Genomic DNA, 18,487 nt, shown 5'->3' with positions numbered 1-18,487 from the left:
GAGTAAGCCCACGACGGCCTCTTACTCTCGCCCGCCAATTATAACTAAAAGCTCCGGACAAAATTCAAGAAGCAACTACCTGAAGGCTTTCAAGAGTAAGTAACAGCAAGTGGGCTGGGGAGGGAAATCAATAAGGTCCTAGGTTTGTGGGGCGTAGGGATGGGGGTGGCTCGTTTGCGGTCTCTTCACTCCTGACTTTGACTAGTGGACTTACTGAAAAAAACGTAACTACATGGTGGGCACAAACAGCAAAAACTCCGATATTAATCTGTCGTTCTGGTCAAAGGAACAAGAAAATGGGCCCTGGTAAGCCAGAGAATATGGGGGACATTTTCCAATGTGTCTGTTTGCTCTCCTGCGCTGACCCAATGCCAGCCCAACAGCAGTTCTGCCGTGCACTGGGGGGTGCGGTTCAAGTACCTAAAACCTAGAGAGCAAGCATCTGAATAGAAGAGCTGGGGAAAGGGGCCTTTATTATGAAAACGGAAAGGAAGATCCACATTTCTTTTTTCCTCTATTTTCTCTGGGTACTTCGTCTTGAAAGGGATCCCCGTTACAGATACTGTGACAAGACAGAAGACTAAGTCTGAGACAAAGTCATTTCTCTGGGCAGAAGGACCAGGAAAGGAGGACCCAGGAAGCCACGTCGCGTGGGAGAAATCCCAAGAGGACAGAGCTGAGAATCCTCTAGTTCTTCGTGTGAACTGACATGCACCCCAGGACAATCCCTAAGCAATACATTCATGGAGTCCAACCACAGAAGCACAGCCGAAGCTCTGGGAAGCAGAATACCATATACCCACTGCCCAAGTCTGAAACCAACCCCTTAGTGGCCCCACATCACAACGAGTTTGAATACTGCAAAGAAAATAGAACCACCGCCCGACAAAAGGGAGAAGGAACCTGCAAACTGAATCTAACAGGCTTGGTTGCCTGTTAAGACAAATTGCTATTCTCATCGGCCTGTGATAGGGTCCAGGATCTTCTAATATTGCAAATGTGTGGGATATATTCCAAAATTACTTGACATATAAAGAACTAGGAAAATGTAAATAGTAAGCACTACAAAAGAGAAATGATAGGCATCAGCCCTGAAGTGACCTAGATGTTGGAATCATCAGATATAATTAATGGCTATTATAATAATCCTCAATGACATAAACACAAACACTCTTGAAATGAATGGATAGATGGCGGCAACAGAGAATAGAAACTACGTATTGTTTTAAATGGAAATTTTAGAACTGGAAAAAAACAACAACAAAGAATAAGCTCAATAACAAAACGGGAGTGAGAAAGACTCCGTGAACTCGAAGACAGATCAACAGAAATGATACGATCCGAAGAAAAAATGTATAGACCCTTAGGGACCTATCAAAGCCTAAGTATTTTTGTCATGGGAGTTCCTAAAGGAGAGGGGAAAGACAGCAGAACAGAGAAAATATATATACTTGTTGACTGAGAGTGCCCAAATTTGGTAAAAGGCATAAACTTAGAGTCAAGAGGCTCCACAAGCCACAAAGGAGATAAAATCAAGGAAAATCAAGCCCCACACATCACAATCAAACTGCTGCAAAGTTCAAAGGACAAACCTTGAAACCCCAAGGGGAGAAAAATGAATCATCACAGGGACAGCAGTCTGTGTCTGTTCTGACAGACTTCTTGCCAGAAACTATGGAGGCCAGAAGACCGTGGGCGCAGTGAAAGCACTGACAAGGAGTGTCGGCCCAGGCTGTTACAGACACAGAAATATCCTCAGAAATGAAGGTGGGATGGAGACCTTCCCAGGGGAAGAAAAACCAAGTCGATCTATCGTCAGCAGACCTGCTCTATGTACAACAAATGCTAAAGGCAGTTTTTAGGCTAAAGAGTAATAATAGCAGAGGAAAAGTCAGAACTCCAGGGATGAAGGAAGAAATGGCATGTGATTGGGTAAATACAAAACACCATTTTTCTCCCATTAAGTTCCTTGAAATATGCGTGACCGTTGAAAACAAAAATTGTAAGTCCTTAAGGCAAGAAGAAAATTACACTGACTGGAATCAACATAAAAGATTGAAAAGCAATGGCAATAATAACTATGTGGGGGAAATAGGGCATACTTTTCTATTATTAAAGTATTTTCAAAATAATTTGCTGTTTCCAACAAAAATAATAACAGTGTGTTGTGGGGACTGTAATTTATGTACAAAGAAAATGTCTGCCAACAATAGCACAAAGATTAAGAAGGGACAAACTGGAAATCTACATATTGTGAAATGCTTATACAATATAAAAAGAGATTCAACACTTGACCACAGGCTGATAAGACAAAGATGTAGACTATAAACTCTAAGCAACCACTAAAAATAAACCACGACACAAATCCAAAGACTAAAAAAGCCAAAAAAACCAGCAGTGCCTGGGTGACTCGGTCAGTTAGGTGCCTGACTCTTGATTTTGGCTCAGGTCATGATCTCATGGTTTGTGAGTTCAAGCCCTGCATCCGCTTTGTGCTGACGGTGTGGAGCCTGCTTGGGATTCTCTCTCTCCCTCTCTCTCTGCCCCGCCCCCACACTCTTTCTCTCTCTCTCTCTCTCTCTCTCTCTTTCTCTCTCTCTCTCTCAAAAAGTAAAATAAAATAATAATTTTTTTAAATAAAAAGGCAACAGAACACGTAAGATGAAAGTAACACTAAATTAATCCAAGAGAAAAGAGGGGGGGGTTAAAACAAAAACAAAAAAAGGAGAAAAGAGAATAGATGTAACAAAGAAAAACAATGGCAAGATGGCAAATTTAAACCCAACCATACCAATGATTGCATTTAATTAAAATAGGATAAATACACCAGTTCGAAGGAAAAGATTATTATACAGAATTAAACTAAAACATCAAGATCCAACCAAAGTGCTGCCTACAAGAAACACATTAAAAAAATTTTTTATTACGTTTCTTTGAGAGGTAGAGAGAGACAGAGCATGAGTGGGGAAGGGGCAGAGAGAGAGGGAGACACAGAATCGGAAGCAGGCTCCAGGCTCCCAGCTGTCAGCCCAGAACCCCACACGGAGCTCGAACCCATGAACCGTGAAATCATGACCTGAGCCGAAGTCGGACACTCAACCTACTGAGCCACCCAGGCACCCCAAGAAGCACATTTGAAATATAAAGACACACATAGGTTAAAAGTAGAAAACATGGAAAAAGATGTATCATGTAGCAGTAATCAAAGTAAACCAGGAAAGCCTAGGTTAATGACAGAGTAGACTTCAGAATAAAGAATATTACCAGGGATAAAGAGAGTCTTTTCATAATGATTAAAAAGTCAATTCATCAGGAAAACATAACAATCCTCAACAGTTATTCACCTAATAACAGAGCCTCAAAATAAATGAAGGAAAACAAATAGCACTTAAAAAGGGAACTAAGACAGGGCACCTGGGTGGCTCAGTTGGTTAAGTGTCTGACTTCGGCTCAGGTCATGATCTCACAGTTCGTGGGTTTGAGCCTCACGTCAGGCTCTGTGCTGACAGCTCGGAGCTCGGAGCCTAGAGGCTGCTCTGGATTTCGTCTCTCTCTCGCTCTCTGCCCCTCCCCCACTCACGCTCTGTCTCTCTCAAAAATAAACATTAAGAAAAAATTTTTTTAAAAAAAGGGAAATAAGACAAATTCACTCCTCTAGTCACAAATTTCAACCAGCTGCTCTTAACTAAGGGAACAAATGGACAGAAATATCAGAAAGGATATAGAAGCCTTGAATAACACTATTTACCAACTCAGTCTAATTGAGATGTATAGAACATTACTCCCAACAACAGCAGAATAAACATTCTTTTCAATTACACACAGAACATTTACCAAGATAGACCACATTCTAGGACGTCAAACAAGTCTCAATAAACTTAAAAGGATTCAAACATACGATGTATGTTCTGTGCCACAACAGAGCTAAATGAAAAATCAATAAGACATATCTGGAAAACTCCCAAGTATGTCGCATCTGAATAGCACACTCCTATGTGATCCATGGACCAAGCAGACATAAAAAAGGTAATCAGCAAGTATTTCTAACTGAATAAAAATGAAAACACAATACAGCAACAGTTGTCTAATGTGGCTGCAAAGCCCAGAGGGAAATTAACGGTCCCCCCCCCCCACCCGCCCCCGCCCTTGCCGGAGGTTTTTCTTTCCAGAGTTTCAGCCACCCGTGGTCGACCACGCTCTGGAGGCAAACGATCCTCCTTCTGACGAACTGTCAGAAGGTCAGCAGTGGCCTCTTCCCACAACACCGTGTGCACATCACTCACTTGGCTTCATCTCATGGCACAGGCATTTTACCATCTCCCATTGTCACAAGAAAAAGGCTAGGTACAGGAGAAGAAGATATTTTGAGAAGGACCACGTTCATGTAACTCACTCTACTGTTACATTACGTGTTATAATTGTTCTATTTTATTAGTAGTTATTGTTGTCCACCTACTATTGTGCCTAATTTATAAGTGAAACTTTATCATAGGCATGGAAATACAGCATGTACTATATACAGAGTTTGGTACTACCTGTGGTTTCAGGCCTCTGCTGGGGGTCTTGGAACGTACCCCCTGTGGACAAGGGGGGACTCCTTTAGCACTGAACATCTGTGTTAGAGAAAAAATAAAAGCCTCAACTTCCACCTTAAGAAACTAGAAAAAGAAGATAAAACTAAAGCCAAGGTTTAAGCAGTAGGAAGTAATTAAGATAAAAGAAATCATTGTTTTTTTTTAAAGGAAAAAAGAAACAGAGAAAAATCAATGAAACAAAAATCTGGTACTTTGAAAAGCTCAACAAAATTAATAAGCCTCCAGATAGCTGATCAGAGGGAATGAGAAAAAACACAATTACCAATATCAGGAATGAGAGTACTGAGGTAACGTCACTGCACATTATATATAATAACATAAGTATGATGAAAAAATTTATGCCAAAAAATTAGATAACCTCGGTGAAAGAAAAATCTTCTTGAAGGCCACAAACTACCGAAGGTCACTCAGAGAAGAAGAACACTTGGAATAACCCTATATTTATTAGACAAATCTTATTTGAGGTTTAAATCTTCCCCAAAAGAAAATTTCAGTCTCAGACGACTTCACTAGTCAATTCCAGCAAATGTTACAGAAGAAAAAACAGCAGCTCTAAACAAATTCTTCCAGGAAACTGGGGAGAAAGGACAGTCCCCAATTCATTCTATGAGGCCAGCATTGCCCTGATACCAAAACAAGACAAAGATATACCAGAAAAGTACAGATCAGTATCCCTTTGAACACAGATGTGAAAATCCCGAACACACTTTAGCTGACAGAATCCCAAATTATATAAAGGGGATAATATACCATGATCAAGGGGCACTTATCCCAAGAATGTAAGGTTATTTTTAAAATCTGAAAACCCTATTGAGAAAATCCACTATATTAAGTGAGTACATAAGAACAACATATTATCCTTTCAACAGATGTGAGAAGAGCAACGGACAAAATCCAACGCTCATTCACAATAACAACTCTCAACAAACTAGGAACAAAAGGGAAAGTCCTCAAATTCATAGGGGCATCTACAAAGCACATGGCTAACGTATGTAACTGTGAACAAGAATGAACGCTTCCCTTCTAATACTGAGAACAAGGCAAGGATTTCCACCCCCACCACCTCTAGTCAACATCCATCTAGAGGTTTAAGCCAACACAATAAGCCGGAAGGAAGGAAAGGCAAGGCAGGGAGCGCGGGAGGAAGAAATGGCATCCAGATTGGAAGAGAAGAATTAAAGCTGCCTTTATTCACTGATGACATGATCATCTTTGCAGAAAATAAAAGAATATCTACAAAGAAGCAACTAGAACTAATAAGTGACTTAGGGTTACAGAATTCAAGGTGAATACACAAGTATCAGTGTATTTCTATATACTAACAACATACAATCAGAAACTGAAATTTTATTAACTTTTTGAAGTTTATTTATTTTGAAAGAGAGAGAGAGAGAGAGAGAGAGAGAGAGAGAGAGAGAGAGAGAAGGGAAGGGCCAGAGAGAGGGGGACAGAGGATCCAAAGTGGGCTCTATGCTGACATCAGAGAGCTCAATGTAGGGCTCAAACTCACGAACCGTGAGATCGTGACCTGAGCCAAAGTCAGACACTTAACCAACTGAGCCATCCAGGCAGGCCAGAAACTGGAATTTTAAAATACTGCTTACAAAAGCATAAAAATATAAATACTTAGGGATAAATCTAATAACAATGTGGAAGAGCTATACAGTGAAAACTACAAGACATTAGTGAGAGAATTAAATTAGATTTAAATAAACAGAGAAGTATTCTATGCTCATAGACTGAAAGACTCAAAACTGTTAAGGATTCAACTCTCCTCCAACATTGATCGGTAGATCAAATACAATATTGTTCAAAGTTCAAGCAGGCCTTTTTCTGGTAGAAAATTGACAAAGTGATTGTAAAATCGAAATGTAAATGCAAAGAACCTAGACCTGTCAAAACAACTTTGAAAAAGAAAAAAAAAAATGGGAAGACTTATACTACCTGATTTCAAAACTCATCAGATTACAATGAAAATAATGAGAAGGATTAAAATAAGAAAACAATGGGGTACTGGTGTAAGGATAGACAAAGAAAGAAACGGAAGAGAAGAGACATTACAAAAATAGATCTACACATATTTAGTCAACTATTTTTCCACAGTTATAAAGGCATGGGTATTGTTTTCAACAAACGTTGCAGGAATACTGAATATCCACATGCGAGAAAATGAATTTCCATCCATACCTCGTACCGTGTACAAAAACTAATATGGAATGGACCACAGACTAATATAAAGCCCCAAAGCACACAAACTCCAAAAGTAAATGCAGAAGCAAATCTTTGTGACCTTAGATTAGGTAAAGTTTGCTTAGCTATGACACCAACAGCATGATCAGAAAAGAAAAACACTGAGAAATTAAACTATCAAAAATTTTAAAATCTGCTCTTCCAAAAAATGGGCAAAAAATCTGGACATTTCATCCAAAAAAATCTATGTATACAGATGGCAAAGAACTTCATGAAAAGATGCTGAACATCATTAGTCGTTTGGGAAATGCAAATCAAAACCACGGTGGGATGCCCTACACTCACTTCAGAATGGCTAAAGTTTAAAAGGTTGATCATAGCAAGTGTTGGCTATGATGCAGTGCAATGAGACCTTCACACAAGGTTCACAGGAGTGTAAAATAGGGCAACCATGTGGAAAACTGGAAGTTTCTTTAAAAGGTAAACGTACACCGGCATATGACCCAGTCATTCCAACCCCAGATATTTATCCAATGTCGTAGTCTGCTCAGGCTGCCATAAAAAAGTCCCAGCAGCTGGGTGGCTTAAACAACAGACATCTGTTATCTCACAGTTGTGGAGGCTGGAAGTCAAAGAGCAAGGTGTCAGCACGGTTGGTTTCTGGCAAAGCCTCTCTCCTTGGAATGAAGACTCTTACTTCTTGCTGGGTCCCCATGTGGCCTTTACTCTGTGCAGCCCAGAGAAAGCTCTGATGTCACTTCCTTTTCTCTTAAGGACACCAGTCCTACTGGATTAGGGCCTGACCTTTATGACCTCATTTAACCTTAATTATCTCTGTAAAGGCCCTATACAGTCATATTAGGGGTTAGGGCTTCAACATGTGAAGGGGTGGGGACACGATGTAGTCCATCGCCGCAAAGAAACGATGACGTGTGTTCACAAAAAGGCATGTACATGAATGTTCATTGTAACTTCATTTGTAACAACCCAAAGCTGGAAGCAACGCAACATCCATCAACAGTAAACAGATAAACGGTGGTATGTCCTTACTGTGGAGTCCTACTTATCAATAGGATGGAATAAACCAATATTTGTACACACAGTAACATGGATCAATCTCAAAATAATTACGCTGAATGGGGGAAAAAGCCACACAAAAAAGAGTACACACCGTATGACTACATTTACACAAAAATTCTAGAAAGTGGAAACTAATTTCCAATGACAGAAAACAGACCAGTGGTTGCCAAAAGATACGTAATGGAGGGACAGGAAAAGAAATTACAAAGGAGCACAAAGACGTCTGAAGATGATGGATGTATTACTTCATTTGACTACAGTGATAGTTCTATGGATGGATACATATATCAAAACTTATCATGGTGCATACTTCAAATATGCAGTTTAAATGTATGTCTATTATACTTCCAAAAAGGCATTTTCAAAAAGGGCTCACATGGAAAAACTGAAGGCAAAATAAAGACTTTTTTGATAAACAAAAACTGAAATAATTCACCACTCGGAAATCTGTACTTCAAGAAATGTTAAAGTAAGTTCTTCAAACTGAATTAATGGTACCAGATTGGTAGCCAGATCGACAGGAAAGAAAAACAATAATAAAGAAAAGAAAAGAAAAGAAAAGAAAAGAAAAGAAAAGAAAAGAAAGAGGGAGGGAGGGAGGCAAGAAGGAAGGAAGAGAAAGAAAGAAAGAAAGAAAGAAAGAAAGAAAGAAAGAAAGAAAGAAAAGGAAAGAAAGAGGGAGAGGGGGACAGAGATAAAGAAAGAAAGAGAAAGAAAGGAAAAAAGAAAGACAAATGAAACTAAATACATACATACATACATACATACATACATACATACATAAATAAATAATGAAATAATGCTAAGATCAATTTGAGGCCAGCACATTTGATAACTTAGATGAAATGGGCAAATTTCTTGAAAGAAAAAAGTTACAAAAGTGACTGAAGAAGAAACAGAATACCTGAATAGCCCTATATATACATTTAATGTTTTTCTGTAATTCAAAATCTTCCAACAAAGAAAACCCTGGGTCCAGATGTCTTCACTGGTGAATTCCATCAAACATTAGGGAAGAAATAACACCACTCCTACATAGACATTCAGGAAGTACATGACGACAGAAGATTTCTCCACTCATTTTTTTGAGGCCAATATTAATCTCACATCAAAACAAGACAGACAACACAAGAAAATAGTATAAGCCAGTAATTCTCATGAACATAGATACAAAATCCTTAACAAATTATTAGCAACTAGAATTAACCATATATTTAAAAAAAAAAAAACCATCATGACCAAGTAGGGTTTATCCCAGAAATGCAGGTTCATGCATTTCTTTTAAAAAGCAATGTAATTCAGGGGTCCCTGGATGGCTCAGTCGGTTAAGCGTCTGACTTCAGCTCAGGTCATGATCTCACGGTTCGTGGGTAATTCACCACATTAAATGAATATAGGCAAAAATACAGATACGACAGAATCACTTGACAAAGTTCAACATTACTATACGATAAAAACCTTCAGAAAACTAAGACTAGAAGGTAACTCATTTAAACTGACTTAGGATCTCTACCCCAAACCTCTGACATCATTCCTAATGGCAAAAGGACCTTATGCTTTCCCCATAAGGTCAAGAACAAGACGAGGATGATCACTCTCACCACTTTTATTCAGCGTTGTAATGGAGGTGCTAGTAATTGCAGTATAGGAAAGAGAAGAATAGAAGAGAAGGGAAGGGAAGGGAAGGGAAGGGAAGGGAAGGGAAGGGAAGGGAAGGGAAGGGAAAGAGAAAGAGAAAGAGAAAGAGAAAGAGAAAGAGAAAGAGAAAGAGAAAGAGAAAGAGAAAGAGAAAGAGAAAGAGAAAGAGAAAGAGAAAAGAGAAAGAAAGAAAGAAAGAAAGAAAGAAAGAAAGAAAGAAAGAAAGAAAGAGAAAGAAAAGAAAGGAAAGGAAAGGAAAAGAGAGAGAGGGAGAGAAAGAAAAGAGAAAGAAAAGGGAGACAGGGAGGGAAGGACAGAGGAAAGAAAGAAAGAAAGAAAGAAAGAAAGAAAGAAAGAAAGAAAGAAAGAAAGAAAGAAAGAAGGAAAGAAAAGAAAGAAAGAAAGAAAAAGAAAGAAAGAAAGAAAGAAAAAGGGAGAGAGGGAGAGAGGGAGAGAAAGAAAAGAGAAAGAAAGAAAAGGGAGAGAGGGAGGGAAGGACAGAGAGAAGAAAGAAAGAAAGAAAGAAAGAAAGAAAGAAAGAAAGAAAGAAAGAAAGAAGAAAGAAGGAAGGAAGGAAGGAAGGAAGGGAGGAAGGAAGGAAGGAAGGAGGGAGGGAAGGAAGGAAGGAAGGGTGGAAGGAAGGAAGGAAGGAAGGAAAGAAAAGGAGGGAGGAAGGGAGGGAAGGAAAGGAAGGAAAGAAGGGAGGGAGGGAGGGAGGGAGTGCATACACACTGGAAGGAAACTGTAAAGGTGTATTACTCACAGATAATGTGATCGTGTATGTGGAAATCTCTAAGTAATCTATGAAGAAGCTATGAGGACTAAGATGTGAATTCAGCAAATTCACAGGATATAAGGTTAAGAAAGTTAATAGTATTTTTATACGTTAGCAATAAACAATTGAGGGCGCCTGGTGGCTCAGTGGGTTGAGCGTCCAACTTCAGCTCAGGTCATGACTTCACAGTTCATGGGTTCAAGCCCCACATTGGGCTTGCTGTTGTCAGTGTGGAGCCCACTTCAGATCCTCTGTCCCCCTCTCTGCCCCTCCCCCACTCACACTTTTGGTCTTTCTCAAAAATAAACATTAAAAAAGAGCAATAAACAATTGAAAAATGAAATTTAAAGTAAAATTCCATTCACAACAGTATTCAAAACTATGAAATACTGAGGAAGAAATTTAATATGGTATGTGCAACATCTAAACACTGGAAACTACAGAACACGGCTCAGAGAAAATAACGAAGACCTAAATAAACAGAGAGACGCTATGCTCATGGATCAGAGGACTCAATATTGTTAAGATGTCAATTTTCCCAAAACTGATCTAAAAATTGGGACACAATCCTAATCAACATACCAGCAGGCTTTTTCTTTTTCTTTCTTTCTTTTTTTTTTTTTTTTTTTTGTAGCAACTTGCAAAATTGAAATGGGAATATAAAGAACCTAGAAGGGCCAGAACAATTCTGAAAAACAAAAAGTTGGAGGGCTTGCACTTCCAAAATCCCAACACTGCTATAAAGCTACAGTAAGCAAGAGAATGTGGTCGTGGTAAAAGGACAGACACAGCAATCAGTGGGGCAGAACTGAGAACCCAGAAAGACAGCCGAACTTACATGGCCAGCTGATTATCAGTCAAAGGTCCAAAAATAGTCTAATTGGAAAGGAATGTCTTTTCAACAAATTGTGCTAAAACACCGTAGTCCACATCACAATAATACCGGAAAAAACGTTACCTCATACCACATACAACAATGAACTTAAAAGGGACCACAGACCTACAAGTACAAGCAAAGTGTGAAATTTTTATTTATTTTTTAAGCAATCTCTACACCCAAGGTGGGACTCGAACTCATGACCCAGAGATCAAGAGTCACACACTCCACCAACTGAGCCAGCCAGGTGCCCTGAAAGTGTGAAACTTTTGGAGTTAGTAGGAGAGAAATTTTGCAACTTTAGAGTAGGCAAAAATTTCTTAGATAGAACACAGAAAACTATGGAAGGAGAGAAAATCATCCCAGAATGTACAAAGACCTAAAACTACTACTTCCTTTTCCTTCATCATCATCATCATTAAGTGGGCGAATGATTTGAACGGACCCTTCACAAAAGAAGATCTTCAATATTCAAAGCCACAAAAAGATGCTCAACATCACTGGTCATCAGGGAAGTAAAGTTAAAACCACCACCAGACGCCATGCACGCTCACTACAATGCGGAAAACGGGAACGACTGACAAGGTAGCGAGTGAAGCTCTCCTACGCTGCTAAGAGCAAACAGTTTGCCAATTTACTGTAAGTTTACACATCCACACAGCGCACCACTTAGCAGTTCTACTATTTACCAAGAGAAATGAAGATATATATCCACACAAATACTTGGTCAAGGATTATCAGCAGCTTCGTTTATTAACAGCCCCAAACTGGAAACAACCCAAACTGTCCACGAGCAGTTAACGGATAAACAAACGGATAAATCCGTATTAGAGAATACTACTTGGCAATAAAAAGGACTACTGACACATACAACCATATGGATGGCCATGCTAACTGAAAGAAGCCAGACTCAACAGAGTTCCTGCTGTAGGATTCCATTTATATAAAAATCCAGAAAAATGCAAATTGCTCTTTAGTGACAGAAAGTGGGGATAAAGTCCAGGGAGGGATTTACTGCCAAGGGGCAGGAGAGAACTTCCGGGTGACAGAAATATTCAATATCTTGACTGTGGTGGTGGCGCCATGGATGTATACATCCGTCAAAACTAATAGAATTGTGCACTCTAATGCATGGCAGTTAATTATATGTCAGTGATACTTCAGGAAAGTTGATTTAGAAAAAAAAAAAGACACAAGAGTCAGGGGGAAGGAGTGGGGGGGGGGGGGAAGATACACTCACCAAATATAGGGCAAGTACTGGAAAGATAAACACAACTGATTGAAACATACCAAATATGTTACAAATCCATGAGTTCATAATGACACTTAAAAAAAAAAAAGCACAACAAACGAAATGCTATGGAATGCTATGGAAAACTCTACGGAATGCTATGGAAAACTCATTATTTTGGAAACTTACAAATAAAGGAAAAGATAGCCTTCCTCCTGCCTTTCCTGTCCTCAGGGTAACTGAGTTTAGGAGTAAAGCTTTCCTTAGAGAAGTAGTCCAGTATTTTGCAACGTCTAATGAATGCATACATCAACGCAATGACCGTTAGTAACCACTAGCACCATCAGGGAAAAGCTAACGGGACTTACTAATGGAGGCACCAGGCCCACAACACCTGAGCCCCCTGACTAATCACAGCGTCACTCTAAGTGGTTCAACCAGACATTAAGTACCTCCTGGTGGAAGTAGGCACCACTACCTACGAACTGTTCTTGCCAAAAAAAATTTAACTGAATCTGATCAAATTTTTTTTTACGATTTTTTTAAATGTTTATTTACTTTTGAGAGACAGACAGAGACAGAGTGCAAGCAGAGGAGGGACAGAGAGAGAGGGAGACACAGAATCCGAAGCGGGCTCCAGGCTCCGAGCTGTCAGCACGGAGCCCCACTTGGGGCTCGAACTCACGGACCACGAGATCATGACCTGAGCCGAAGTTGGATGCTTAACTGACTGAGCCATCCAAGTGCCCCTGATCAAATATGCCTGAAAAAAAGGAAAACATCCCTGAATGTTATCAAGTCTCTGTCTAGATCCTTGCTTTAAAAAAAAAAAAAAAAAAAAGCAAGCCCTGGACCAGCACCATCTAATAGACCTGGGAGTTTGTTAGAAATGTCTCTTCTCTGGCCCTACTCCAGCCCCACTGATTCAGACTAAAAGCAGAGCAGAAGCACCGCGATTACCCTGTGTACATCACCATGCAAGTTGCACTGCTGCAACCGTAACCATCAGTTTGTGAGACATACAGGGAACAGAGGAATGTGATAAATGACACCACAGGGGATGCAATAAGGAAAAGGGACAACCAACCAACTTCCTCCCCTGTAAATAAGTTACAAGGAAAACAGAAAAGGAAACTCCTACATTAAACAAGACTTGAGAGCTTTATCAACCAAACGTTCAGATCCTGATTTAAACAATGCGACTGTGTCAAAATGTTTACAATTATGAGGCAATCAAGGAAATCTGAATATGGATTGGATATTTGCCTATATTAAGGGATTACTGCTAAATTGTTGGAGGGGACAATGTTATTATAATACTTCTTTTGAAGTCTTTACCTCTTAAACAAAAGTATGCACAAATGAAATGATAGCGTTTCTGGGATATGCTTCAAAATTACCCAGCAGTGAGGGCTGGAGGGAAGAGACTGCTGGGAAAATGGGTATGATTATAGATTAAAGCTTGGCTGCAAATGTATAATTATTGAAACAGGGTGCTGGTTGCATGGAGATTCATCAAGAGTCTCTCCACTTTGGTATATATTTAAATGTTTCAGTAATACAAGGTCCTTTTACAGTGCTCTGTGGGGAGGAGAGAGCTCCACTAAAAGTAGCTCTTCTTAGAGCCAGCCAGGCCTGGAGTACGCAGAGTGGGGACCTGCTGAAATCAAGCGGTAGGTATGGAACAGACACAATTAAAGTTGAATTACGGCTACAGCAACACACATCTGTCCTGTTCTGTCCAGAACCCTGTCCCACGCTGCTAACAGGACCCCAGTGGTCTTCAGAGGCTCGGGCTGAGTTGTCCAGGCTGGAGGCAACGCGTTGGGTAATGAGACTCTGGAGCTTGGCAATTCTCCTACCTAGGTGCCAGTGGTTTCTATAGAAACCACCAGAGAATGATATTTCAGAGAGCACAAAGCGTCTCCACTGGCCTCCACCAGGCTTTGTTCACACTTACCCATCAGCATCTGAGATCCAGCCTATCAAAGCAGGCCTCATGGCTCACTTTTAAAATAGGTACAGCTCATTATGAAGCACCTGCTCTCAAACGTTTCCAAGGAAACAGAGGCCCCAAGATGCCCCTCTCTAAATTCATTAGCATTTAACACGCCTTAATGAGGCTTAAAGATGGCGTGCTTTAATAAGCATGCGCTGAGGGAGGACACCTTTCCCTGTTACACTTAGGGATGACTCATGAGCTGGCTCAAGCTCCCAGAGGGCCAGCCTAGGCTCCAAGCCTTCCTGGAAGGCAGCATGGGGAGGACTAGGCATCTGCGTGGCTGGGAAGGGCTCCCTGTCTCTAGCGCCTCCCTTGGGGTGTTCAGGTCTGGGCCACGACTTGAAAATGGCCAGGATTAGGGCACCTGGGTAGCTCAGTCGGTTGAGTGCCTGACTTTGGCTCAGGTCGTGATCTCACGGTTTGTGAGTTCCGGCCCCACGTCGGGCTCTGTGCTGACAGCTCGGAGCCCGGAGCCCGCTTCCGATTCTGTGTCTCCCTCTCTCTCTGCCCCTCCCCGCTCATGCTCTCTCTCTGTCTCTCTCAAAAATAAATAAAACATTAAAAAAAAAAAGAAAAGAGAAGAATAGAGGAGAGGAGAGGAGAGGAGAGGAGAGGAGAGGAGAGGAGAGGAGAGGAGAGAAAAAAGGAAATGGCCAGGATGAAAGCCCTGCATTGACAGGCTAACCTTGTTTCCTAACCCTCTACTGCCATGCGCTCACTCTCTCTCTCTCATACTCTCTCATTCACACACCTTCAGCCACACCGACTCCTTACCATTTGCTCATCTGTCAAGCCCTTTCATGCCTTTGCGTATTCTTTACGCCTAAAATGCCCTACGTTGATTTTACTGTCTAGAAAGCTCCTATGTATCCTTTATTTTTTTTTTATTTTTTTTAACGTTTATTTATTTTTGAGACAGAGAGAGACAGAGCATGAATGGGGGAGGGTCAGAGAGAGAGAGAGAGGCACAGAGTCTGAAGGAGGCTCCAGGCTCTGAGCTGTCAGCACAGAGCCCGACGCGGGGCTTGAACTCACGGACTGCGAGATCATGACCCGAGCCGAAGTCGGCCGCTTAACCGAATGAGCCACCCAGGCGCCCCTCCTATGTATCCTTTAAAACCTTCTATCAACCAAGCCTCCCAAGGAGATGCATGAGCTCCTTCTGGGGGCCTTTCATCAACCCTGCACGGCAGCCCTCATCACACCACATCCTAAGTGCCCAAGAGTGTCTGTCTCCTCCTCAGGGCTCAGGGCAGGGATAAGCCTCATCTCCTGAATCCCACGGCCCCTTGCCACCCAGCAGGTATTCAGTAGGTGTCTGAAGGATCCCCTGAACTCAATCTAAACCAAGCAGCTTGAGGACACTGACGGGAGTCAGCAGGTGAGGAGCAGTGAGTTGTCTCCAGGCCGCTGGCACCCCCCCCCCCCCGACCCCAAGAGAGGGAGCTGACACTCACCACATGGGGCCTCAGCCGAGCCTTTCCCAGGTAAACCCTGGCTAGGGGGCAGGGTGGGGAGGGGGGCTCCATACAGACCGCATCACAAAGCTCAGCCCCTTCCTGACTGATGGGGAAACTGAGGCCCAGATCATGACAGCACCACATGCAGGGGACTCACAAGGGCCATCAGGCCTTATCCCCAAAGTAGTGGGTGAAGGGTGGAGGGGAGGTCTGTGAGACCGACCTTCAGAAAACTCGGAGAGGAGGAAGGCACCATCTGTTCAAAGCTGTGCGGGAGGGCGAGGGCGAGGACCAGCGGGGCAAGGGGGGCCTCTCCCTGAAACTCCTAGAACTACCTGGAGGTCCTGCCTGAGGCACCTTACTGGGTCCAAGCTGAGGCGGAACACATACCCACGGGCAGCCTTCCTAGGTGTGACCCCACAGCGCAGCCCGAATCGCTGAGCAGGTTAGGGGGAGGCAGCTCCTGGGCCTCAGGCCTGGGGGGAGGGTGCTCTGAAGGGGACACCTGGAGAGAAGCAGCCACTGTGTCTTCCTCTCCAGGAGCCCCACCGACCACCCCTGGACAGGTCCTCCGTCTCTGGGGGTGTCTGCTGGCCAGGTTTTTGGGGAATCACAGGCAGCCCCTGGGACAGCTGCTAGGGCGCCCGGGGCTGGGGTTCCCACCACGGCAACTCCCAAGGTCCTCCTTTCAGTCCTTCCCCCACGCTCTGAGCACCCGTACTCATGAGGCAATAATTAATTCATTCTCTCTTTTAAAAATTAATCAAAGATGAAGGGGAATGTATATCTGAGGAGTCTCCGACCAGCCTGAGAGGACCCGTGTTCCCACACTGGGCTAGAACATCCTCGGCCAAAAGCACAGCCACGCCACGCTGCGGTCACGCGCACTGCCAGGCTAGGGCAGGGGCGGCCCCCACTCGGCCTTCAGCACCGCCGAACACAGCTCGTGAACGCCAGCTCTCACCGCCTCATGGGGGGCACAGCCCTGTGCTGGTCATCATCTGACCATTAAGTGAACACATACTGCGCGCCATGCAGCTTACCAGGTGCTTGACACGTGACCTCACTTCGTCCGCACGACAAGGGGTTTGGGATTAGCGGCCCTGACGTGCCGACAAAGACACCCAGGCTCAGAGAAGTAAAGCGGCCTCCTCGTGATCACACAGCTGAGTGGGGGCAGGGCCAGCACGACACCCCATCTGCCGGCCACACGGGGGCCTGGCCCCTCCCTACCGCACAAGCACAGGCTGCCCCGCCAGAGGCAGAGAGTAGCTGCTCAGTTAGTGTTTGCTGAATCCGAAACGGATCTGAACATACCCACAGAGAAGCCGTCACATTGGAGACTGTGAAATTTTAAATTACGGATACAGAACACTCGGGAAAGGAAGAAAAGCAGAAAGAGACAATTACATATGTATCCACGTTGCTGATCCTCTCAAGTGAAAAATTGGTTTTCCTCACTTTACAATGGAGCCACGAATTAAATCGGGTTCTAACGATGCAGCCACCACCAAGGGTAGCCCAGCCCTGCAGAGTCTGGGCCCCTGGGCCCGTGGCCTATGAGCACCTCCTCCAGACATCCCCAACACTCAAGAAGCAAGGGAGGGTGGTACGTGGGTGGCTCAGTCAGTTAAGCCTCCAGCTTTGGCTCAGGTCACGATCTCGCGGTTCACGAGTTTGAGCCCCGTGTTGGGCTCTGCACTGACAGCTCGGAGCCTGGAGCCTGCTTCAGATTTCATGTCTCCCTTTCTTTCTGCCCCTCCCCTGCTTGCTTGCTCTCTCGCTCTTGCTCTCTCTCAAAAATAAATATTTAGGAAAAAAAAGGCAAGGAGGGGCAGTGCAGAGAGGCTCGGGCCTACTCTGGACAAGTGATGGACGGTGTGGAGATCCCCCGCCTAGCCTCTGACACCAGATTATGCCCTGGCGACCCTAACCAGGGGACTGAGGGGAGGGGGTCTACATCTCTGACGAGTCATGGGAACCAACAGGGGCCACTTCGCAGCACACTGGCCTGGGGCTGGGTTACAGAGAATGCCCCGTGCCCAACACACCTCCACCTGACCATCACCTCTCCCCCTCTTCTCACGCTCCAAGGCCAGGATGGTCCTCACCCAGACAGGCCTCTGGAAGGAGTAGAAGAGATGAGCTGGCCTACCTCCCAGGCAGCCAGTCCCTGGCACGAGAGGAGGAGGAGGGGAAGGGCAGGGCCGCCTCTTGGGCGCAGGCAGGCCTGGGAACACACAGAACCAGAGCAGGGTAGACAGGAGAGTGAGCAAGTCACCCGCTCTCTGCTGGCACCTCCTGGGTCCCCACACCCATGAGCATACTTGGAGACCAGCAGGAGCTGACCCATCTGATCAGGACCCTCAGTGAACACAGAAATGGTGAGGGGGAAGCCCAGAGCCGTGGCATCTGCCCAGAGGACGGCAGACGAGTCTCAGGGATCCTCTGGGCAGAGCCAGGGCCTGGGCAGCACTAGGGGGAGGGGGAGGGGGAGAGTACTGGGCCCAGAGCCAGAGCCCAGGACCTGCCACTGGGGTACTCTGGGCAGGCCACTATTTGCCCTTAGCTCTCACCTAGGGACAGGCATCCCTGCTGCCTGCCTGTGTTGTTAACAGGGCCACACACTCTGCTTCACC

The 18,487-nt window shown here is 43.7% G+C and overlaps 1 protein-coding gene across 12 annotated transcripts in view; it reads right to left on the bottom strand.

Moving 5' to 3' along the window:
* WDR25 (WD repeat domain 25) overlaps positions 1–18,487 on the bottom strand; it is a 139,386-nt gene that overhangs the window by 10,216 nt on the left and 110,683 nt on the right. For 10 of the 12 annotated variants that reach the window (XM_053224941.1, XM_027066617.2, XM_027066619.2 and 7 more), the window contains one exon: positions 4,536–4,613. The exons of the other annotated variants lie outside the window; for them this stretch is intronic. In XM_053224941.1, the coding sequence (XP_053080916.1) occupies positions 4,536–4,613 (78 nt within the window). The remainder of the gene's footprint in view (positions 1–4,535; positions 4,614–18,487) is intronic. 12 annotated transcript variants of the gene reach the window in all.

Source organism: Acinonyx jubatus, chromosome B3 (genome assembly GCF_027475565.1).
Source record: "Acinonyx jubatus isolate Ajub_Pintada_27869175 chromosome B3, VMU_Ajub_asm_v1.0, whole genome shotgun sequence".
Lineage (NCBI taxonomy): Eukaryota > Metazoa > Chordata > Mammalia > Carnivora > Felidae > Acinonyx > Acinonyx jubatus.
Note: the sequence above shows the minus strand (reverse complement) of the source record. Positions and strands in the feature narration are given on the sequence as shown.